Genomic DNA, 25,579 nt, shown 5'->3' with positions numbered 1-25,579 from the left:
GAGACCAAAGTTCTGCTGATAACTAATTCACACTATCATATTTATACTTTATGGATCTTATATAATGTGCATGGTTCGGGAAGATTTTCCCACCCCCCAGTAACACGGCTGCCATCTGGCACAGTGGCCTTTGACTTGGAGCTGTGGAGGTTTACGTGGGTTCGTTTCGTTGCTTCTCTCACTAAGGGCCATTGCCAAAACGGGTATATTGCCGTCATGTTTCCATTAGCATTCAGCTGAACTGTCGCACAATCTGCTGGCTTTGTGTTTGCACCACTTTCTTGCGGACTGGGCCAAATGAGTTTAAAGGCAGGAGTTAAAAAGAAGTGTTAGCGTGTTGTATCCATTGCTCTTCGCAATGTTACTTGCGTCTTCAAAGCATTTGGGCTGCTTAAGGCAAGCCTGCGTATTCCTTTGTGTTTTCTCAAGCCTTTCACAGATCTCATGTAAAAAGCAAACCAAGTGCAAGACATAATTGCAATATGGTTCATAAAAACAATTATTTTTAATTTAATTCCAATGAATATTGCAGAATATCCAGAGGAAACTGAAGCTGTGAGTGTATGTTTGAGGAATCGGAGTCCAGCACACACTCATCCCCTTTGGGAGGAGGATCTGACCAGCACATGCTCAACACGTCACTCAAAGTTAGCATTGCAAAGAATGGCAATTACTTCTGAAAAGTTAATAACTAAGCATTATTTATTGTGTTGATTGTCAGCGGTGGAACAATTTCCTTTAATTTTTTGCAGAAAAGATCCTTGTCTTGATAATCACACATCCTTTTTTTTTTTTTTTCAGCAGCATATAATTGTATAGCTTTGGAATCAGGGTGATATAATAGGAAGCTGTTAATTGTTTCCTGATGCTCAGGATGTAATTAACTTATACTTTCCCCTAGATGAAATTAATTTATTTTTAGTAAGATGTAGAAAGAGTGACTCCTAGCTTAAACTGCTGTTTTGATGCTTGGTCAGCACGAACAGAGGGAGATTGTGATATGAAGAAGCTCAAAGTATCATAATATACAAATCCCCAAAGAGATTGTACAAATACCATTTTGAGGATTATTTGGGGCCAGAAACTTACAGGCTTGCCATGGACAATTAAGGGATTTTCAAAACTAGTAGCATGTGGACAAACTCAGACCTTTAAAGCCTTTTGGGAAATTATAGAAATAGATAAGTTTAAATTAATAAATGAATCTGTGTGATGAGAAAAATAGCTGCATAGTAGGAGCCACTGGTATCATGCTGCTGCTTGTCTAATTAGACAAGGCAGTGAAAGTAGGTTCTTAATAGCACACAGAACAAAAGAAATCAAACAAGGTTTATTAAATGCTTATTATCTCAGCCTTGATTTATGCAAAATTATGCAGTTAGCTAAAATAGACAGCAAAAAGGTGTCTTTGCAGAAGAATGCATTGACACACTGGAGTAAGCCCTGAGGAGGGCTGGCTCTCAGGGTGGTGGGTTTGGAGGATGTGATGTACAAGGAGATGCTGAGGGCTGAGCCTGCTCAGCCTTATGCAGAGGCTGCTCAGGGGAATCTTACTGCTGGCTGCTGCTACTTACATGAGAAGGTGTAGGGAAACAGGACAAGAGGCAGTGGAAAAAATTTACAAGGTAGTTTCTAATTAGATGTTTGGAAATAATTATTCACTGTGAAGGTAAGTAAAAAATTGGAATAGGGGTCCAGAGGAGCTCAGATATATTAAAATCTTGCCTGGACACAACCCTGAGCAACTTTTAGTAACTGGACATGCTTTCAGTGTCGATTGGACCAGATGACCTCCAGAGGTCCCTTCCAACTTGAGTTACTCTATATTTCATGAAGGCATAGTGTGATGTCTCCTTTAAGCTGTGGTGGCTGATATCATCATTTTGTTACTGGCTGGTAACCAGAGATTATTATCCACTCATTTGCACTGGTGGGAGGGCTTGTAAGAATACTTCCTAACCCATTTCTGTGCTAAATCAGCTGGGTTAGTTTCTACAAAGGATGTGGTGGTTGACAGTACCACTCCTCTCACATTGTCTAATTTTCAAGCAAATTTAAGGACTATAAATGTATCAATTTCCAAATGAATGCCCAAGAACTTTTGAAATCTCTGTTTCAACTAAGGCTTTTATGAACGTGTGAAGATGAGAACCTGATTCCGTTGACCACACTTGTCTTAAGTCAGGCCAGAATTTCACCCCAGATCATGAGAGACTGACGAGATGCCAACATCACAGCTCTTCCTGCCACCAAGAGAGCTTTTCAAGGTGTATGTGAGGTTTTCTGTAGATCCATTTCTTAAGAACTTTGGGGACAGAAACCAAAGAGCACACACTTGGGACATACTGGTTTTATATCAGTCCTTGAAGGGTGAGAACAGAGGCTGAGGGCAGTGTATGGAGCCACACGTGCTGGAAGGCCAGTAGATCGTTTTAGTGCCAGAAATCCTGCTGGCTCTGTCATGTTGGCATTGCAAGAGGAACAGTCATCTCAGGGCAAACCACCTGCTCCTCTGTTCTCACTGCCTGCATGGCGATAAAACAAATGGATTGAGCACTCTCAGATCCTTTCACACAGCGCACAAAGGACTCAGTTTGGGAGTTTATTTCTGTGCATAAATTCTTGGTTTTCCATAGTCCCACAGCTCCAACTTTGCTTGTGGAAAGTGGATTTTCAGTCCTGCATTGAGGTATTAGAACTGTTAGCACTTTTCTTCCCTTGGAGGGACATGTCTCATCCGATAATTCATTTGGAAGGTAGTGAGGTATATTCCCTTGCCTTCATACATGTGATCAAAGATGTGATTAAAGCAGGCGTATGCCCAACCATTATCCCACCCTTTTGGAAATAATTGTATTTCTTTCAATATGCACAAAGCAATTAGATTTGTTGCTTTCTCTGTATGCCATTGTGCTTCACCACAACACTGCAAGGCCTAGATCCTTTAAAAATGTTTCATAACAGGAAGAAATCCAATCATTTTAGGTTTCTATAGAGTGGTGTTTTTTCCAAGTGCTATACTTTGGCCCTATTGTAATGAATTAAACAGTGGTGGTTGAAAGATAATTGCTTGCATTCACTATTTGGCTACAGAGGGGCTAGAGTTGCTCCAAACTAACATATTAAGAACGTCATATGACTTTTTTTTTTTTGCTAAATGTGTAAATCAACAACAGCTGAAGCGTATATCCTACATAATTTCACATGAAATATGTTTGTACTCTGTGTTGTCTTCTTTTCTGATGAATGTGGAACATCTGAGTTTATATGAGGCCAGTAACAACAGTACTCTTGGGAAACACGTTACTGGGGCAAAGGAGGAAGAAAAAGAATTGCATAAGCTGTTTAGGAAAAGCACAATAAACACAGAGAGAAGAATTTATTTAAACATATAGTGGCTAAGGAAAGTTCCAGTGGACTGGAAACTCTAATGTTTTGCTTGCAGGCTGAAGACAGTACACAGCACATCTTTTCATGTAAAATATCTGTATTCCACCTCAGAAAATGATAGACCTGTGGAAAAAGGCACAGAAGGGTGTTGGCCACTTGGTCAATGATTTCATATCTTCAGTGGCCACAAACCTTTTGCAGTTTCAGCAGTTCATATACACACAGCCAACTTACCTGTAGACTGAAACCTTGTGTAGTTCAGCATTCAGAAAACTTATAGTAAGTTACATTCAAATTAAGACGTAATTGGCACTGTTTGTATTGTGCTTTGATAGCCAGGACGAGTGATGGACTAAACCTTGGCATGGTCTTTAGCATACCTCCAGATGTCTGGGTAGCTACAACAAGAAGTGCCGGCGATCCCTCTGCCCGACCGTGGCTGTCGTTGACACCATCTGAAGAGCAACCATACCCAGGCTCCTAAAGATCCTGCCTTCCTTCAGGACAGGTGATGTCAAGGCTCATCTTGAGTGAATGAGTTGGATTTAGGATTAACACACAGCATTGGGCCATTTACACAGGTGAGTATCTGTGTCTGTGTAACGGCACAGTGCAGGCCTCAGCCTCTCACCACCTCCTGTTGCCCATCTAAAGCCTGACCCTAGCAACATGTGTTTGAGCTTCAAGTTCAAGCCTGACCCAGAGTTCGGAGCATGTTGTAAATGTAACCATGTTGTTGTAATCTAAGTCTAACAGCATTCAACTGGGGCTGATATCATATGTAAAGCCAATGCTGTTACTTGGCAAATAAGGGTCAGGGTGCATGTTCTGAGTTATTAAAGCAGTAAGAAGTCACGCTTTGAATTTATTGTCAGTGCACATAAAATACCTGCTCACTGAGCTTTCTGCATGTATGCAGAGAGAATTTTGCCTAGAATGAGAAATGGCAAACACATGTCCCAGCAACGGGAGCAAGCTGTTCAGCAGAGCAACAGAACTTCTCTGGACTCCTTGTTGATATATTTATTATTTTATAGGAAATTTTCCATTTAATCTTAAGAGCAGAGGAAGAACACTTCTGTAATATTTATCTTTTCAAAGCTCTTGTGAGCATTTAACAAGGCTTAATCAAACAAGACAAGCTCCTTGATAGTGTCCTGACAGCAGGAACTATTCATAAAGTGGTTATGCAGCAGCTGAGTATCTGTTCCTATCATATATCAGATGTAGAAGAATGCTGAGCTCATCAGAAGAAACCATCCCCAGGCTAGATTTTTGCCAAAGAAAAATAAGTTAAATAGAACTCATCTTTAGCTAGGATTTTTATTAATAAATTTTCCTTAATGAGAAGGGCCTTCATTAGCCTGCCAGAATTTAAGCAGTGAGTAACTTCATGCCATTGAGTAATCCCCTTAAATTCATATGCTATAATTCTTCAAGTTATTTGTTTGTGTGGCCTAGATAAAGACAGAGATTTAAAGCAGATAGGACAGTTCTTTGTCATTAAAACATTTGTGTCAGAGAGCAACCCTTTGTGTGTTTAAAAAATTAATGTTATGTTGCAGAATTGTTGAGTAAAATCATTGTTACCATTTGGCTTAGATGTGTTTGGAACTCATTCAGTGTGGTTTGGGGTAATCAATAACTTTCTGAGACATTTTTCATTTTTTCACTGTAGATAGTGATTCATTTGTTTTTCATTTGATGCTCACAGTGAAACCTTATTGGATGTTACATGTTTCTCTTTAAGAAAAACATACGTAGATGAGCCGGATGTTAATTAAGATTGTACTGATTTGTGTTGTCCAGCTGCCTGTGAAGGTCATACTGTCTTATATTTTATACTTAAAGCAATGTTTTTCTAAGCAAACATGGCAACTTAAGGGAACTGAAAAAGGTTGTACTATGAGTCTGTTTAGGCTTCTATCCTATTTTGAGTTATTTAGTTTAGAAATTACATACTCTATATTATTTCAGTATTTTTTTTAATCATGTGCCACTATATAAAATCAGACAAATTCCAGGCTTAAAAAGATGAGGGTCACGAAGGTCATAGCATTTCCCTCAGAGACTCGAAGAAAACATGCCATGAGTTTGGTGTTGACTGTACGATAATGACAGGCCAGTTAAATACCTATAATATCTTTCCAATCAGCTGTATAAAGGCTGTTGTATGCTTGCACAGCAAAAATGCAAAACAAGTAATACCCTGTTGCAAAAGCAAGGAAGCACGCTCACAAATCGGGACGTCTCTTGGCATACTTACAGCTCCTGTGCCTTGGCAAGCACATGAAGAATGTCTGTATATCTGCGTGCCCGCTTTTACTAAAAGCCTTAATATAAACAGCAAATGTCTTAATATAGGCACTACTTGAACTTCGATTTTTTGCAGCTGACATGAAACAGGACTTCAGAAAGGCTGTGAGTCCTAGTAAAGTGCATTCAAAGGCTGGTCTCTGATATTCCTCCTGTCTGTTGTATTCCCAAGGTTGCTCATAGAAATAAGTGTCATGTATTAATAATTATAAAACACAGGACTGGAAGTCTTCTGCAGAATACTATAACACATGATCCTTTGGTGTTTTAATTACAGTTCTCTAAAAGTTAGGCAAGTTCTTGTCTCGAGTAACAATTAGAAAATTTTGCTCCAAACCTTTGTCTAATTTTTACTTTAGGATCACTCAGCATGATTTAAATAGCTTTTCTTGCACTCTGCTTTTAACTCATCTGGAAGGTTACAGACACCAGTTCTGTTCCTCTCACTTTTTGTTTAGATAAGGCCAGACTCCCAAGCCAGTATCTTTTTCTTTCTGCTCATAAGACTGACTCATCATTTCTCATACCGGTGTAGTGCTGCTTCATTTCGTCTCTTTGAGATTATCATTCTTGAATGAGGAAGGCATGAACAATACTTAAATGATGTTTTGTAGTATCACGTACAGTGACATGAACAACTGCATTTCCGGCCATTTCTGGAAACATCTCGGTGCAAGCTGAGATTGCCTTTGGTTTTTTGTGTAGTCTCAGCCTTTTGATAGCCTGTAGCCAGTGAGAGTTTAGCTACTGCATATTCAGCTATTTCTTACTCTCTGTTGCTTTCAGACTCCAAGTTCACAGTATTGAGCAAAGCATTTTATTGTTAGTGCGCAGCCTTGCATTTTATAGTCTTACCTGTTCCTCCATTTGCTGTTTCTGCACTGTGAAGGTCAACCACTTGCAATTTAATCACCTCTGGGTGATCCAGTGAAATGGATCATTACTTTCAGTGTTCAGAAATTTGCATGAGTTCCAGTTTGACTTTATAGTTTAGTGGTCAGTTACTGCATTTCAATAGACTTCTGGAAGACAGTGGAAAGAACTCCCTTAAATCATGTCTTCTGTTAGAGAAATATCCTGCATATTGGGGTATTGCCAGCAATAGGAGGTAAAAAAAAAGCATGGATCCATGCCAAAATATGTTGTTTGTTTGTTTGTTTGTTTAATTTAAAGAAATTCAATACAGAGTGCCTTTTCTAGTCAGTAGTTTTTCACTTACTGCTTTCACAGCTTCCTTCAAAATGAACATAAGGCTCAGTAATTCAGTTATACTAAACAAGAAAAAAAGGAAGCTATTTCTTTAGAATAAGAAGAGAGAAACAAAGTGCAATGGTTTTAATACAACATACTGTATATTGAAAGAGCATTGCATGTATATTCATTTTAAGATGAACCTACTTATTTCTTGGAAGTGGGTAAAAGTCTTAAATCATAGCCTCAATATAAAATTCTGTTTGTTAACAGCAGTACATAACACTAAGTATTTTATTATTAATTTTATTACCTGCCAGGTACTCACTATTACTGCTTAATGATTCTCATGATTACACAGCACAGTAATTGGTTGAGGGTTTTGTGCAGAGATGGAAAACAGTTGCTGAAAGCAATTGAGAGATTACTGAAATATGTCATATTATTAATGATAAAGGCACCTTTTTTTTTTCCCCCTTGCTTTCAGCAGGGTTGTCAAGGACCACTGAAAGGAGTACAAACATTTGATGTCCCTCTGAGGAGCATAAAATATTGGGGAGGAGAAATCCTGCCGGTCTATGGTGCTGAGGCTGAGAGCAGCCATCCCTGGAAGGACTTTGAGATCAGGGGTTACCCAAAGCCATAAAACGTCTCAGCAAAACTATTTATCACTCATTGACAGGGTGGAAGGAATATCACAGCTGCACTTGAGATAACACACTTGGCTGACTTCAGTTCTCCGGTGGATTTCTTGGGTTACTTCTGGCAGATAATGACACTTCTTACTGTTGGTAGTACCATGGTGCTTTCTGGGTGTTACAGATCTGCTCTTCCCCAGATGTGCTGGGAGATGGGTGGGTGGAAAGACCTCCTAGTTTCTCACGAGGTCTGAAACCTGCTGCATGCAGTGCAAGAGCATGGCAAGCTCATACTCAGCTTTTGCTTCTGGATAAGTGTGAGCAAGATGTCAGCCTTGGCGCATAAGGGACCTCAACCTGTAGCTTTTTGTGTCTGTCCTACGTCTCCCAAGAGAGTGGTCACCAGCAGGGCTTTCTGGCACCCACAGCCCCTTGTGTCCTTGCTGCAGCCCCTCTTCTTGACTCCAGTGCTGCAGACCTGTAGCCCAGCATCATATTCCCCGATTCCCAGTCTGTCTCTCCGGGTTGCTGGATGGCAGTGCTGGTAGGAATAGCTACAGCAGAAGGACTTGGGCTGTTTGACCCATGTTTGCCCCCTTTAGCCCATTTAGCATTTCAGAGGAACATTCACCTCTCACAGCCATGGGACTGAGATAACACTTTGGTGTTCCCTGACACAAATTTCATTGGTTTTCACTGGCTTCCTGTGAGACCTTCACTGCTCCTTCTTCAGTTTTCTGGCTGTAAAATACTTCCTTTATTGAGAATGATTTTCAGCATAGTTCCACAAGAGTTCATGGGCTTTTGGCTACGTGTTGATCTAGTCAAAGGCTGTCTATAACAACAGTTGTCCTATGGTTTCTGGTCTGCACTTCGAAATTTCAGCAGTTTATGGTAGAAATCTTCAGTTTAGATTTGAGAAGACAGCCCAAAGAAAATTAGAGCCCACAGTACTTTATTGATTTGGTGAGCCTAAGCATAGCCTTGCAATGGAGACAGAAAAATAATGTGAACAGAACCTAGTTGATGGACAGGAACAAAGATGGCTTGTTCTTCTAGGAAAGTACATGGGTTCTTTTGGAGATCCACACAGTGGTTCACAGAATCACAGAATGGTTGGGGTTGGAAGGGACCTCTGGAGACCATCCAGTCCAACCCACCTGCTAAAGCAGGTTCACACAGACCTTGAGCTGCATGCATTCATCCTGTGTGTGCATCCCAGCCCATCCATACATGAGTGAGAAGCGCAATTATATGTGACTTACTTATAGAGGAAGAGAACTGTGAGTGCCTGAGTTCGGACAGTTTCAGCCCAGAAAGCAAGCAGCTGGAGCTAGACAGGCAGACTTCCACTTTCCTTATGACTAGGGGTAGGTGAAATAATAATTTCCCTGCATTTTGTTTCTTCGTCTCTGTAAAACATGATTTTATGCTTTCCAGCAGGACAGAAGCTCTCAAGGTTCAAGTGTGCAGGCAGTTAGAAATACTATTCATGTTCATAGACATTTTGATTGAAAGTGAGATGGCTTGTCAGGCAGGGAGATTAACCACTTCACAGCTTCCTGTGGACATGGGGAGAAAGTGGTGTTACATCTGTAACCTTGCTGAGTTTTCCTGCTTTCTAAAGAAGAGAGGTGAACAAATATTGTTCTGATTTGGTGATACTATCAGAACATCCTCACACATGGGTATATCACAGACCAAAGAGAAAAGTGGAGGCGAGTCAGCAGTCTGCCAAACATGTTCCTTTCCCTTACAGAGTCAAACCCTAGAAAAATGCCAACGTAGCAGTCCAAAATGTGATATAAAAGTTATCTGCAGATCCTATTATATTCACTGTTTTAACAAATCAACAACGTTATGCTGCGTTGTTTTAAATGAAGACCAGATGCAGGCTCAGATTATCCGCCTTTGAGGGTTAAAAATCCAAACTCTGGTTTTGCAAGTGGTCTCTAGTTTTATGACAGGTCGATACAAACACACAGATCTAATTTACTCTGCAGTCTGGAGTAGTCACAAGGGAAGCTGTGGTCTGAATTTCTGGCTTGAATTTGTGGGCTGAAAGAGTGTCTCCAAGATAAGTCACTTTGATTTCATGCTAGACCCTGAGCCATGCCAGTGTCTGTTCCCCAGAGCTTGCTTTGACCCCTGCCAGTGTTAGTAAGATGTTCCGAGTGTTGGGGATGTCTCAGTGATCTTATTACTTTCTGAATTTATGAAGAAGAACTTCATAAAAGAGGCAGTCCCAATGTTTTATTTAAAGCCACAGGGACACTGATGAACTGTCACTTTATTGGAAGCTTTAGCTTTCCTCTACAGTGCACCAAAAGGTGGTTTATCTGAAGTCTCTCTGTCTGGCTCTGTGTTCTGGCATCTCCTCACATTGACTACATGGCTACAGGCAAAAAAGTGGAGATAAACACATGGAAGAGAACAGATTTCAGGAGCTGCTTTGAAGACACCCTCTCTAACCCTATTTCAGATGGTAGAATTCCTTCTCTGCCACAGCTACCAACACAGAAATATGTTCATCCTATTTCCAGTACGACCCCGTGTTTTAAAGGGTATTTTAGCTCCTGTGGATATCAAGTAACAGAACTAAGTGATTGCAGAGCTGAAGAATAAATAGAAAGAGGAACAAGCAGCAGCAAACCGCTGACACTTCAGCTCAGTCTTGGCAAGCCCAGCTTGTCCCAGCAATACACATGGCATTTGCAGAGCACCCTCACCATCGCCTCTGTGTGAAAAGTTTAGATCATCACTAACCTATTTTATATTTTTGCTGACAGTGCAAAGGCAAAAGTTTAGTGTAAAGGACATTTCATGTAGTTCTGTCTTTTCCGCTGTGTGTATATCTATGTATATATTTACGCAAATGCTGCCGTATGCTCACTTATTTTGTAATGCATTTCGTCCACAGCTGACCTGTGAGTTTTAACTTTTAGTGGGAATTATGCTTATAAGTCACCGAGACACTTTGCAAAATGCCATCTTTTAGTAGGACACCTGTCTACTGTGTTATCACAGGTCATACGCTTATGTTCTGTCCATATATTTTTGTCACAACAGAAGTCGTGACTTACTTTACTTGGGAACAAATAAATCCTTCTCTGACAGGAGTTCCAAATATATGCAACTTGTGAATGAATTTGAAGATGACAGAAACCACCTGCAATGCTTTCCCTTCTGCATATCACTTAATTTTCAAGGGATCTAGTATGTTTTTTTTCAGAGTTTACCTAAAGGTGATAAAACTGTAGTGGTTCAATACGCAGTGACTGACAGTGCTCAAGCTGGGATAGTCACTGAAACTGAAGGTATACGATGAAGTGAGATGTAACCCGGGAGTAACTGTGAGCGTGCTGGAACTCATCAGCGATGGTTGAGCACTCTGGGCCAGGACGTGCTTTGTGCCATGACTAATTACAACATCCGTGTATATTGCTCAGTAATTAGTAAATTCTGCTAAGAATATCAATTTTGTATGGTTTCTTCACTGGTGTTTTGTTCTTCCGTTAGAAAGAAGTTATTCGGTAATGATGCATTCTGTGATAGAGATGAGAGAGAGATATATGTCATATGTAATATATCTCATGATACATGATATATACAAGTATATCACACAAATATCTGTCATTTGTATACATATGATTTATTTCTATATATGCACACACATCCATATATCTGTGTAACTATATTTATACCAAAATATGATCAGAGGGCTGGGACACCTCTCCTATGAGGACAGGCTGAGAGAGTTGGGGTTGTTCAGCCTGGAGAAGAGAAGGCTCTGGGGAGACCTTATTGTGGCCTTTCCGTACTTAAAAGAGGCCTATAAGGAAGATGGGGAGAGACTTTTTAGTAGGGCCTGTTGCGATAGGACAAGGCGTAATGATTTTAAACTAAAGGAGGGAAGATTTAGACTAGATATAAGGAAGAAATTTTCACGATGAGGGTGGTGAAACACTGGCCCAGATTGCCCAGAGAGGTGGTAGATGCCCCATCCCTGGAGACATTCAAGGCCAGGCTGGACGGGGCTCTGAGCAACCTGATCTGGGTGAAGATGTCCCTGCTCATTGCAGGGGGTTGGATTGGATGACCTTTGAAGGTCCCTTCCAACCTAAACAACTCGATGATTTTATGATTCTAAGATAAATGCATATGTCTGTATGTGTATGATTGCTTCAGGAAAGTTAAAAGAGGTGAATGAGGGAGCACAATATGAGTCTTCATACCATGTTGTCTATCAGGCGTCAGGAACCAACGTATCCCCTGCACATTTTTACTGAACCTTGCTTGGATAAACATTGGGGCTATCTCTATAGGATGTACTAGGGAATGGTAGATGAATTATTCAGAAAATTACCAAGAAGAGCAGGAGGCTTTTTGTCTTTTCATGCATGGAAATCAGAACCGAGTGGTGCTCTGCAAGGTCTATGTTAGCCAAGCACAAACTACTAGACTTAATAGAGGGAAATAGCTGGGTGAGATATTTGGACTGTGGTCCAGCTAGTGACCTCATTACTGTCTTCAGCCAGCAGGCTGGCCTTCTTTGGGGTTTGAAAGGAAAGCTGGACTTCTGTGCAGGCACTGCCTTTGCAAAATGCTTACCCATTCGTTCAGAAAAAGATGCAAGAAACTTCAAAATGCATAATTGCCCAGGTGGAAAACAAAATGCAAGTTTCATGTAGCTGCGAGAGCGATTTCTTCCCAAGTTAGCGCCTCATTCGTCACTTCTAGGCACAGATTTTGATTTTTCCGTTATCATGACTTTCCTGACAGTTGGCAGAGAAAAGGCCTAATGGCTTCTCGACAAATAACATTGTCCTTGATTAACTCTGAATACATTTAATGCAAAGCAGGAGTGGCGTGTTCCAGGTTAGCCCGTTCACGCAGGAAGGCACTTCTATTTGGAGCAAGAGTTGTGAATCAGGAGCAACTCCTGTTTAGACAAGCCTGAAGAAAATTGTTCTGGCACACATGTTTGCAAACACAGACTGTCTTTATTTGTTGTGTGAACAAGAGCAATGCCTATCGATTTGTGAATATTAAAGGGTTGCAGGTACCTGTTACAGTTTACAGGCAATTGCTCAAACACTTCAGTTCTCACGTTGTTTTCTACAGGTAGGGGAGACTGTGGCCCCAGTGCGAAATCTGGCAGGTAATCTTGAATAATATATGTAATTACATACAGATTATATACTGGTGTACACAGGATTGTTTTCTGGTGTTAAGCTGTAGAAAGAGAGACAACTTTTCAAAGGCTTGTTTATTCAAGGTGTCCCCCATCACCTCTTGTTTTTTCCCCTCCCTCTTCTCCCCCTTCTCCCCTCAAACTGGTCAGGGTTTGTCAGTGAGATAATTCTGCTAAGCAGCTCTTGAGAAAAACTTATAGCGAGAGAAATGTGACTGGTGTCAAGTTGGATCTTTTCCAGTCATCGTGCGGACTAGCTGATGAAAAGTGATGAATGTCATTTAGAGGGAAAACTTCTTTTGGTGAGAAGCCTGTTTCCCAGTGCCAAGGGATAAAGAAGTTACCATTTGAGCGTTGGTTCCAGTGTATACACCGCTGCATTTTTTCGTTTTTATCTTATTTGATTTGGCTCCTGAAAGTATTTCTGAACACAGACACATTTTGAGAATTACTGCGTAAACTTTTGCCTAAACTTCTCCTCCATACAGTTTGATTTTCAGCAGGTTTGTAGAGGGGAGGGAGCCCTGACAGAGAGAACAGCATACACAACTAGAGAGAAAATCTGAATTCCCTTTCTGTTCTTTGTTCCAAACAAATCAGCCTGGACATAATTTGGTATGGATACATTTGCTATAGACTGCAGAAGTTCCCGCTTCTATTTGGAAATTGTGGGTAAATATGGTTTTTGAGGTTTCTTGAGTCTTGCTCTGGTCATGCTCTGTTTGACTTAATGATTTTGTAATCTCTTAGCAAATCTAGATCCACTTCAGCAAGTGTGTGGAGATAAATAAGAAAATGAGATTTCAACGAGTTTTATGAATATAGGCAAAAAAAGATATATAGTGAGACCCTGTAAGTGCTCTGAGTGAGGAACAAAGTTTTAGGGGGAACTCATGTCTTTTGACATGGCAGAGAACTTGAAATATTTGTAAGCCCATCAACTGCAGGAAAGCCTTCAGTCAGAATTTAAGACATAAATACTCAGTTCTAGGGCTCTTGGCTACTGGCTTGTATTGTGGAATACCAGACCACTCCTGGCACACTCCTAAACAGTGTTTGGATGAAGAATTTTGTAGGATGGGGTGTTCCTCTTGCATCGTGTGAACTCTGACTATTTAGACTTACACTGGTGACTGAAAGGTGGGTTGAGCGTCTGCATTTGTATTATACAGTCTTTTCCTATTTTTGTTCTTGCAGCTTATTGTGTGACATAAGACTGGATGAACATTAACAGAACCTGGAATATATTTTAAATTTAAAGCTCAGTCAGACATACTGATAATTGTATATTCTATAATTAAAACCGTGTAGGCTTTTCTTTCCAAGTATGGCAACAGCTGTTAGAGCACATCTGGAAAATAGGCTTTAAGCGAAGGTATTTTAGCTCAGAGAATTTCACAATGCATGGGGTATTTATTCGCACTTCTTTCCAGAATACTAATCTGATTTATCTGTATTTTTAATATGAAAGTCTTCTTTTTTTTAGGATGTTTGAAAAGCTGGTTTTGAATTCATATCACAGATTGGCCATTCCAGTGTAGCTCAAGGCTAAATGCTGCAAAACAGAAACATTGCTACTATTTTTAGGTAGTAGCCTACGTAAGCCTTGTCTCATGCCCCAATAATATTTTCTTCACTGATTTCAGCCAGTATTTTCCCTTTTTTCGATTCTAAAGAGAAATAATTGTTTCATACTAGAATAACGTTGAGAGGAAAATTGATCTTATGGCTGAAATATTGCTCTGTGCTTCTTGAGGCTCATGTTAACACCCTTCTGCTTTATCTCTCTTTCTGGAAAATAGAGATAGTTGTACTCCCTACAGTTATTATAGCATTACTCCATGACAGCGTTTACTAGGTAGGATCTCGGGCACTTCGAAATGAACAGCAATATTTCTGTTTGTGATAGGAGGCCAAGCGCTGTGGTTTCTAAGCTGTCTTCAAAACTGTTGTATAGACTTGGCACTACAAAACCAGAATTATTAAAATTGTTAATTAAAATTGAAACAAGAAAGCAGAAAACTTAAAAAACTTTAAAAAACCTCTATCCATTAAATTATTGATAATGTTACTGATTTTGTTTATTTGGAAAAAAAAGACTAAAAATAAAAAAGCAGAACCCCAGAACCTTTACTAACAAGGTAATACTCTAATCAGGATCTTGCATTCTGACCCAAGCATCTTGAAACCAGATAACCAACTTGCTTTCAAGGTGATAGGGGAGATTTTGCATATACAGGGCATTTACCAACAGTTCCCTGAGTGAAAACTCAGTTTCCCTTTGTTTAGAGTGTGAGGCAACTTTTTTAATGCTAGATGACGTTGTGTTGGAACGGCTTTGTACCTGAATTTTGAGTCATAAATGCTATGCTTGTGCAGCTGGAGGGAGAATGCAGTTCACCAACCAAGGAAGAAACTACAGATAAAAAACTGAATGAGACTATAAAAAAATCTATGGCACTGATACTGCAAAATAAAAAAGTAACATGGAATGTGTTAGTGGCAATATGAGAAAATTAATTCCAGATTATTGTCAGTTTAATTGACCTACAGGAAATACTTTAATGGGCTTAGGATGCTGTGCTGTTCATTTTCTAATATTTCCAGCTGGGCAGAAAACAAGTTTTTCCAAGTATGGGGTTTAAAGTTGTAACGAAGGCTCCTGCCCGGTGGTCAAACATCAGTGCTGGCTGTGGGACTGAGCCTGTTCCTCTTCCATCCAGCCCCTGCGAAGCCCATCGTGTGAACGGGGCTTGGGGACATCTGCTCCACTCTTGTCCCAGCCTTGCTAGTTACAGAGGCTCTTTGCAAATGATATTCACAAATTGATTTGACCCCCAGGCTCCGACTGCATGAAGAAAAGGTCATCAAAGATCGGCGGCACCACCTCAAGACGTACCCCAACTGCTTCGTTGCCAAAGAGCTCATCGACTGGCTGATTGACCATAAAGAGGCCTCTGACCGAGAGACTGCAATTAAACTGGTGCAGAAATTGTTGGATCACAGCATTATCCATCATGGTAAGTGCAATATTAGCTGCTAAAATGTTCGAAACTAAATTCTTTTTACTACTGTGAAAAAAAGGAAAATCCCACTCCTGCTCTTCAGTGAAGTACAGGACAGGTAGGATCTTTTCCCTGCCAGAAAGGGAGCATCTCCCTTGAACTGTGCTGCTCCAAAAGGTCCCCTGTGTCCTGAGGAACACAGAGAGGCTGAAGAGGTGTGGAGTGACATTCCCCATGTCAGTACGGGGGGAAATTACTGGGGGCTCCGCTGCTGCTTCCCTGCACAGCCCCAGCTGGATCCTGTCCCCTCTCTCTCTCCACTGCCTTCACCTCCCTGCTCCCCAGAGCACAGTTTTCCAGCTGAAAAACCCATCTGAAAAATCAGCCGTCAAAAAAAGAGCCTTTTTCTCACGTGGATTAGTTCTCTGGCCCTGTCCCTCACACCAGCTGCACAAACATTTGTGCTGGTACAGCTGCAGGAAAGTTAGTGGTACAACTGTGCCCTGATTAGTTTTCTCCTGAACTTGTTGTCTATTTGAGACCTGCTCCATTCAGGTTCTTGAATAACAGTTTACGCTGATGAAAAGGAGACTTCCAGTTCAGTAGTAGCGTTTAGTTGCCTTTTGGTGCACAAAAAGGCTAGGAAGCACACAGACTGAGAAGATCCAAGCATTTGGTTTCAAGCGTATAGTATTACCAATTTCAAAAAGGCAAAATGTACCATTTGTTTCTTTTTTAAGAGAAAACTGAGTGACTATGAACAGACAAATGTTGACTTTATACAGGGGTCACTGTACGTGCAGCAATACTGCTGCTATCTGAAATACATTAACAACATCTTAATTAAAGGAAGAAATGCACATATTGAATGACTACCACTTCTGCAGCTTCTACTCGGCTATTAAATTAAAATTCTTGGTTGTTATGGAAACTGAGACTCACGGTAGATAGTTAAAGAATAAAGTAATTATAGGGTGTTCAAATCTGACTACTTAATCGTCTATTGAGAAAATGTCAGTGAAGAGTTGCGTGGATGCCTGAGTGACTTCATTTAATTGAGCAATGGATGTTTTATTGCTGGATGCTTGTTTAAAGCTTTAACAACTTTCAAATGTTTTCTACCTCATGATCCAATAGCACATTATACATTCCGTACAAATTATATATATGTGTGTGTATATATTAGACATAGAGCAGGTGTTTCTTTAAAAAAAACATATATCTCACTCCAATTTAATAAATTCCTTTGCACAGTGAACTAGGGCAAATTCAGAGAGGTTCAGTCAGGTTCTGTAGGATGCTCAGAGCATCCTTCCACCTCTCACATCCAGTGAAAGGGGTACCAGTACTTCTTCCATGGTGCAGAAGATGCCCCCATGTATGTGGGCTGACAGCTCTGGCAGGAGCAGCTTGGTTGGGAGATCTTTCCCATTAATTTATGACCTTTCTGGAGCTCTGTTCTGCAGTTACAGGAGCCCATCATCAGCTGCTCTTTTGTAGACCTTACTTAGCATTTTGTATTCTGCTCCTGTTGTACTTACTGTTTGCTAACTGGTGTGGCAGAGCAAATGGAACAATTTTAAGAGGGCGGAAGGCTTTGAATGTGACTGCTTCTGCAGGTTTCTTAGAGCATTATTCAGCTTTAAGAACTTTAAGAACTTTGCCAATCCTTAAGTTATTGACTTGTCTACATTGGTGGCTTTTTAAACAAACAAGCTAACAGACTGTTTCCATCAAAAGGTTTTCCAACTATATAGCAGAAGGATGCTTTTTTGCTCTTTATGTTTGCAGTAACTCTCGCAAAACTGATGAACACTTATCCTCCTCACCTAGAAATCTGGTTACCTATTTGAAAGTTTTCTCCAGCCTTTCATCGCTTGTTAGAACTGAATAAAACTGTATGCTCAGAAATACAGGGGACTGGGCTCCATACGTGCCTGCTTTGAAATTCAGCAGTTATATCTGCTAAATGGATCCTGAACTCCTTATCATCTATATAAGGTGGTTTTTTTTTAATTTTATGTTTCAGTCTGTGATGAACATAAAGAATTCAAGGATGCCAAACTGTTCTACCGCTTCAGAAAAGATGATGGGACGTTTCCACTGGACAATGAGGTGAAGGTGTTCATGAGAGGACAAAGACTGTATGAAAAGTAGGTTGCATTCAGTATCCATAATGTGTTGGTAATAGTACCACAGGAAGCAAATGGTACTTTCTATTTTAGAATAGACAGAGGCTTTCAAATCATGCAGGAGTGGGTCTGGGTAATCCCATGACTTTAGCTGGTAACACTTCTCTCTCTTTCCCATTTCCCTTTCCCTTTTCTACCATGTTCACTTGAAACATTTTATTTAATATGAAACAGCATTTTCTGGTGTTCTAGGTTATAAATACATCCTATATGAGAAACCAAGGTAGATTTAAACCCTCACACTCTATTGTGTAAAAATAATTACTAAAGGGTAATTAGTCGTGTAGAGTTTTAATCACAAGACCTAAAACGTTAGTACATCAAAATGCACTGAACAAGGGGATACATATCTGTTGAGACTCCATGTCTACGGCTTCACCAGAAGGTAAGATTTTAAATAATAGGTGAAATTAATTTTCAGTGTTCCAGTCTACAAAGCTTCTACATCAGAAAGCTTATATTAAAAGTAGTTTCAAAAAAACCCAACTAAGAATATCTAATTAAGATCTCAAACAGATTATTATACTGAGATACTGAATATCCCACTGGATGACTTCCATCAAATAACTAGGCAGCTTAACTGTACTTCCCAATCTATAATTAACGACATTTTTATTCTGGATGTAGAGATTGTGACATGGTACTTTGAAGCAGAGTGAACAAAATGCATGTTGGCGTATGCTGCAAACTAATGCAAAAGTGATGATGTGTTATTTACCAAAAAGCTTGAAGCATCGCTGCAGCCTGAATCCTGCCCACTCTCCTGCTCGGTTAGAGCCGCATGCAGCAGCCGGGAGAGATGCTGAGTCCTCTGGCTGGAGTAATCTTGTTTATCTCTTAGAATAAAGCGCTCCTTCTCCTGCACTCACACCATTTTCTGTAAAGCAGCTTCAGCCCCCAAACACCCTTCACTGATAGTGTAAGTTCATAAGGTGTTTTCATGCTCGTGTGTGGTAAGTAAAATTCCTACCTGTGCAAAGACCTAGAGATCAGTAGGAAGATCTTTGGATCTTGGTGTTTTATCCTGAAACTGTATAACAGGTGTCGGAATGATAAATACTGTTTTCAGGGTCAGAAGGCTCTGAAGGGCAATTTGGTGAAGGAGCAATTAAACTGAAATATAAAAGAAAAAGTGTACATGCCACTCCTTTTGTTGCACCCATCATATAAAATCCCTGTTTCTCTGCGTGGAGAAACCAAATTTCTAGTGTCCAGTTTGGCCAACACTGTACTAGCAGAAAAAGGTTCATAGCAATAAAAATTGTTCTCATCTTGGCAAAGGACTTAATGCCAAAAGCAGCACCTACATCTAAATATAACTGCATCGTCATGAGGTGATTGCTTCTAGGCAACGTACCTAAAGGGTTCAAAAACTTTTAAAATCAGCCCTGAGTGCTAAATATAGTAGAGATTAAAAATACATGGCATTTCAAAACCAGTCTGTGACAGTCTAAGCCAGTCAAAGTTCTCCATGGATCATTGGAAATACTTTATATGCACTGGAGATCAGAACACATACCTGGGCTGTCTGAGCTTCACTTTGTTTGTTGTAGCAAACCCATCCTGCAGAGCTCTTGGATTTCATTAGGTCCCTCGTCCACGCATACTTATTAGCAACACCTTGGCAGTTTCATTGGATGCATTTTCAACTCAGAACTGAATGCCGACAGTCAGACTACTACAGAAAGAGTTCTGCATGAAATATGTCTGTGTGCGATGTATCTGTTGTATCAGCTTGCTTATACCATTGAGAAAGTAAATATTAATTCAGTGTAATTAATATTGTTATTAAATGGCAAAAACTGGAGAAAAGTATTCATTCACAGACGTGAAGTCACCGTTGTATTCAACTTGTTTATCAAAATGCCTGTAGGCCTGATTTCAAGACAAATGCAAATGTGCCAAAGGAAATCTATCTGAATCCAACATATTTTAAAAATCTGTGTCTAATTTTGTAATTGTGATTGATCATCACTAGGCTTTGTGAGTTTAAGATACACATTGTAATATTATTTCCTGCTCTTCTCCACCCACTGCATTAGGGCTCCAGTACGGTTGCATCCAGAAGCCAGTGTCATTTGTGCTTGCCAAAAATTGCAGACGTGTTATCCAACATCGGTCCACGCAGATTTGTACCCTCAGTGGGTAAAATGAGCAAAATTCTTTAGGAGGAGCTGCAAGTTATTGCATGGGCAGAGGAACGGATGCGTTAGGCAGGTTCCCTGCATTCAGACAGCTGTTTTGTGTGAGTCCCCCGTGCTTTCCCTTGGGACATGGGAACATTAGGACTGTCCCCACGGTGAGGACCTCCCTTGCCATGTCTCCTTTATGTGTGACCACAAACCTTCTTGTACCCTGGATTCTCCTCTCTTGTGGCATTAATGGACTCCATGATCTTGAGGGTCCCTTCCAACCTAAATGATTCTATGATTCTCTTCTATGATTACCTCCACCTCCTTCATACATCTTCAGTGGCTGTACTTGTGTCATTAGAAGATTTAAAATGAGTTTCTGACTGTATTCTCCCTTCATTTGCGCTGAAAATCATAAATCAGCCCACATTCCTGGCACATCATTGCGAACTTTGGTAATCCTTTCTGTGAACATGCTTTGAGTTTCAAGTTTGTAACCAGAGATGAAACCTAGTGGTTTTCCTACAGCTTTGTCTGAGAGTTATTGAATAGTTTATTAGGTCCAAAGATGGGATCAGTTTTCATACTCTGCAGGACTAAGCAAATAGATCGAACGAGATAAACAGTTTCCTGTTCAACAAAACCCTCCCTGCAAATCTTAAATAAATCCAGCACAGAACTTTCATAGCTCTAAATTAAAAAAAAATAAATCAAGTTGTGCAAGCAGCCTATTTTTATGATGTTTGCAAGTCTCAATAGGTTTTGGCCAGGCACACAGGATTGTTGTATTTCTGGTGCAGTCGGGTTTAGGAGCTATAAGTCATCCCATGATGTTGACTTCTACTGAGATTTTTCAACCAGATTTCACAGGGAAAGAAGTGCAGATTTATGGTTTTAATTTCAGGAAATCACTCAGATGATTCTGAGACTACATTCTTTGAATCACTTTCATTTTAACTCATCAGTGGTTAATTCAGATTTATCCTCTAGTGCAGTTATTTAGATAAAACAAGGTTAAAATTTTCTTTTGAAAAGGGTTTGAATTTCAGTGTTTGACTAAATACATTCCCTTAATGCATGATAACACCAGTTTTAGCAAATAATATGTTTTGACATGGATGGTCTCATGGTTTTTTGAAACAAGAAGAAAATGGAAGAGAGACAGTTTCTGATTGTGGCTAATGAAAGGCCACGTTTTTGGCTGATGTAAATTGGTACAGCTTTGTTGACAGCAGTGGAGTTACAGTGATTTACTTCAGCTAGCGATGTGAGTCTACAGATCACTGTTTCTGGGTTTGTTAAACTGTCAATTTGTCGTGTCTGTTTGTTCACGAGTCTAAATCCTTTGCAGTGCTATTCTGGGCACATGCAGAAGGGTGTGAAATGTCAAGCTGAGTGTTTTTCTACTTGATATTTTTCCAAATGTCTTTTGTGTCTCTGTAAAAATCTAATGATTAGCATCTCTTTTGTAAAGAGTTCTCTATCTGCAACTTCAATGAGCTGGTCAACTAATTATAGACTCATCAAAGAACAATTAACACAATCCTAAGGATTTTTTATTTTATGGCCGCAGAGCCTGGGTAACCAGTGCTGGGTAACCATGCAGCAGATGGTACGAAAAGACACGAGCTTTTGGGTTTTTGTTTTTTTCTGAGGAGAAAAAAGCCTCATGAATGAGACACATTTAAAGATGGTCCCTTAGAGCTCTGTCTGTATTAGATGTGGTTAGTGTGGGACAAAACGTTGCCTTGCATGCAGATGCTTGTAAATCAAAATATGAGAAAGAAGAAAGTCTTTGCAAGAGTTCTGGAGTCAAAACCTTGTCCCCTGTTGCACATGCTCTTGCTTTTGGCCTCATTCTGGGCTTCAGCTAATTTTGACTTTTGTAGTTCTTACTCAGAGGTGCTGGAAACGATGCAGCGACGTCTAAACGAGCAGCTCGTTATATCTGCCATTGGCACGCAGCTGTGGCTGAGCAGCCTTTCCCTGGTGTGACGATCTGCTGCCTGCTGGTCACATCCAGCCAGTTCAGGCTACTCATACTCTGGTTAAATCAGGGGAATAAATCTTGCAGGTGAAGTCACAAGAGCTGGGCCTGTCAAACCTCCTCATTGTAATTTCAAATGAAACTTTTCTCTGTGTTCTTGTGGCACAGGCTCTTCAGATGCAACATTATATTCCATAAACTCTTTACACTCTGGCAGCCCATGTATGGATTCAAATCCAAATTTTTGATCAGAAGGGCAAAGCTTTCAGAATGTTCCTGTTGTAGTTCAGTTGTGCCCTTAATTTCAAAATAGTTGGTGAAGGGACTTAATCTTATACGGGAAAAAAACCCATGCCATCCTTGAGCTGTAATTCTGAAAGTCTTGCCATTAGTCCTATTATTAAACTATAATAAATAAAATAATTATGAAGAAAAATGAAATTAGTAGATAAGGTGTCTATTGTGCTCAGTCTCCCAACAAAACAAAAGGCATGATACCGTATTGAAAGGGAGTGATTCTCATTTCTTCTTTCAAACTGTCTTCTCTCTCAAACCATCATCCTTACTTTTACATTAACAAAATACTGAGACTTTTTTTTTCTTATTACTATGTAATTTGTGTAGATAACTTGAATGGAGAAGAGTTTTTATTAGTGTATTTCAACTAGGTATGTGCCAGTTGCTGGGAGGTTTAGAGACACCTCAGGATGTTCCTCTGGACTCTGGTGTTACACGGAGCCAACTGAGGCACCAGAGACTCAGAGATTCAGGTGTTAAAATGCGCTCGGGTGTGTAACTTCACTGATGGCAGCTGCATCACTGGGTGTTGGAAACTAAATGTTTATCAACCACCCAAACCACAGAACTACTTTTTTCTTCCTCTTGAATTTTTCTGCAGCTGTTTTAAAGCTTATGGGGAAAACTCTCAAAACCATCTAAATGACTTCGGGGCATAGTCCTAGTAACTGTAAAAATTAATTAGGAATTTTTAAACACATTAGTCATGATCTAGTGCTTTTAGATTAATTTTGTTTCAAAGTTGATTATACATTAACTTTTAGACAAGCTAAAGAACTAAATGGGGAAATGTGAAACTGAAAACCTTGTGTTCTTGTAGAGGAAAAAGCTAGAAATCATTGACTTCACACGGGGTTAAAAAGCCTAAACTTTTTGATGCGGTTGTAATTCACATCCTAAGTTTAGACTGATAGCCTGAGGAACGGTTTACAAAGTCAGTCAAAGGTTCACATCTGTTTGCTTAATATCAGTGAGATTTGCCAGAATAAATCTGGAGTCGCTTATTTGAAGAACCATTTTCCATAACCAATTTTTCTCCCCCCATACCAGGCTGATGAGTTCTGAAAATACTCTCCTGCAAGCCAGGGAAGAGGAAGGAGTCAAATACGAACGGACGTTTGTGGCATCGAAGTTCATTGACTGGCTGATGCAGGAGGGAGAGGCCACGACGCGGACGGAGGCCGAGCAGCTGGGGCGCAGGCTTTTGGAGCACGGGATTATACAGCACGGTGAGAAATTTACTGCTGGGTAGCAAAAGATGCACCTTTTTTGGTAGCACTTCCTTCAGGTCCAGTCCTGTGGAGGAGCTCATGTCTTCTTGCTCATAATCCGTCCAATCCTAAATAATTTCAGGTGGGTGTCTAGGTAACTTTGTTTAATAGAAGGGTGACTTTTTCAAAAGTTTATTGTCTTGGTTCTGAAAATTCTGCCTCGTGCAGAAAACAGCCAGAATTTGGAGTTGTATAATAACAACATAATGATGTGGATGAAAATCAATGCTCCTATGCTTGTGGTAAATAACTGGTAAAACTTGTCATCAGCGATACATATAATTGAGGTAGATAGCTTTGTAAGGATCAAGTAGGGATTAAAGCCATAAATAAGCTAAATTTTCTATGTAGAATAAAAATGACAGGTGCTGTGTATCCTCCTATTTGAGGACAGGAACAGAGCACAGTGTGATCCCAGAGAAGCAGCTTTTCCTCTTGGTCATGTTGCAGAATTGCTATACTATGTTTAGGCATGAAAAAGGCTATAACTTGCAGCTGAAACACTGCATTATTTGTCCTAGTGGTGTAACTTCTTTGAGGCAGGAATTGAATATTTCTTTATGGTCCAGCCCAGTGTGGCTGGCAGATGCACCTTCACCAAGGAGCTCCCTCTGACAAGGGTAGAGGAGGCTGAGTTTTCTCTCTGTACTACCCTGAGGGTGAAGAAATAGACACCCCTGGCACTAAATCCCATTTTACATGTTATCGTCATCTGCTCTCGGTGCAAGTTGTCCTTCTTTGACCAGGTGTTTTCCACCGTGTGTTGCGGTGCCTCTGGGAACGATGAGGGGGTGCCAGGAGGTGACAGAACAAGCTGGCAGTAGCTGGCAGCTGTGTTGCTGAATTCACAACAGGAAAGTAATCAGATCCTGGTGATCCGAATGTTGTCATATCAACACTAATTCTGACAGAGAACAAACAATTCACGATATTAACAGGTTGTTAATATACAAGGTGCTTGATTGAGTAGGTTACTTTGTGAGAAAACTTGGGTTTATGGAACAGAGGAAAATGGGGGCGTAAGTTACCTGCACAGTTCCTTTGTGGTTGTAATCATGCTCACATTGTCTTTAACTTTCAATTACTAGCAGATACTTCTAAACGTTTACCATAATCAGCTTCCAGTTCTATAATTGCCCCGCTCCTTCCGATGATTTGTAGGGTGCCAACTGCTTGGAGTTTGATGGACAGGGAAGGTATGCCACCCCTCCTCTTTACAGCAGCAATGATTTCATTCCTATTTTTACCCAAGCATTTTCTGTGTGTTATATATGAGGTAAGCTTTCCTTAAAGAAAAGGAGAAAAAAAAAAAAGACAGGACTGAGATTTATGCTGCTATTGACATTTTTTCAGAGGAAATAAAGTCAGAACTTAATTCTTGGTGCAAAGCTGGATTTACTTTGCTGTTGAAGTTCTTGCAGACCTAAGAAAGTCAGGATGTGGCTTTTATTGCAGATCAACCATTGTTTCATTAACGAAGGCAAATGCTCAGGGGTGCGCCTTGGCAGGGAGATAATTTTGCCCCATCAAGCCAGGTTTCTGGGGATGTTCATGAGTGACACTGGCCCTGCTCACCTGTACACATCGCCCTGGCCAGTTTTGCAGATTTATCCTCTGCACATCCTCTTCTAGCAGTCAAGAGCACATGCAGAGTGCTCTCTTAAAAAGAGAAGTGAAACTCATGAAGTGACCACAAACGTGGTGCTGGGATTTAGTTGATTGCTGAGGAAGTGGCCTTCTCCCTGCGAGGTACCGTCATCTTCCTCGCACAGCTTTTATTGGGGCAAAGGTGACCCAGTGGGGAGTGTGACACTGGCTTGATGGGGAAGCTGGAAGTAAAATGAAACCAAATCATGTTCTTGAGGTTCATCTTTAGGAGTGGACATGCTTTGTGCACGCTCCATTCTCTTCTGGATTTCACAGAAGCAATTTGTCTAGGTAGAGTTAGGAATATTGATGATAGTAG

General features: G+C 40.3%; 1 protein-coding gene across 1 annotated transcript in view; it reads left to right on the top strand.

Moving 5' to 3' along the window:
- DEPTOR (DEP domain containing MTOR interacting protein) overlaps window positions 1-25,579 on the top strand; it is a 77,279-nt gene that overhangs the window by 14,154 nt on the left and 37,546 nt on the right. Inside the window, exons 3-5 of the mRNA XM_080339942.1 lie at window positions 15,571-15,749; window positions 17,764-17,887; window positions 23,393-23,571. Coding sequence (XP_080196068.1) covers window positions 15,571-15,749; window positions 17,764-17,887; window positions 23,393-23,571 — 482 coding nt within the window. The remainder of the gene's footprint in view (window positions 1-15,570; window positions 15,750-17,763; window positions 17,888-23,392; window positions 23,572-25,579) is intronic.

The sequence above is a fragment of the Nesoenas mayeri genome, assembly GCF_963082525.1.
Source record: "Nesoenas mayeri genome assembly, chromosome: 2".
In the NCBI taxonomy this organism is placed as follows: domain Eukaryota; kingdom Metazoa; phylum Chordata; class Aves; order Columbiformes; family Columbidae; genus Nesoenas; species Nesoenas mayeri.
The sequence above is the reverse complement of the archived record's forward strand: the minus strand, read 5'-3'. Positions and strand labels throughout refer to the sequence as shown.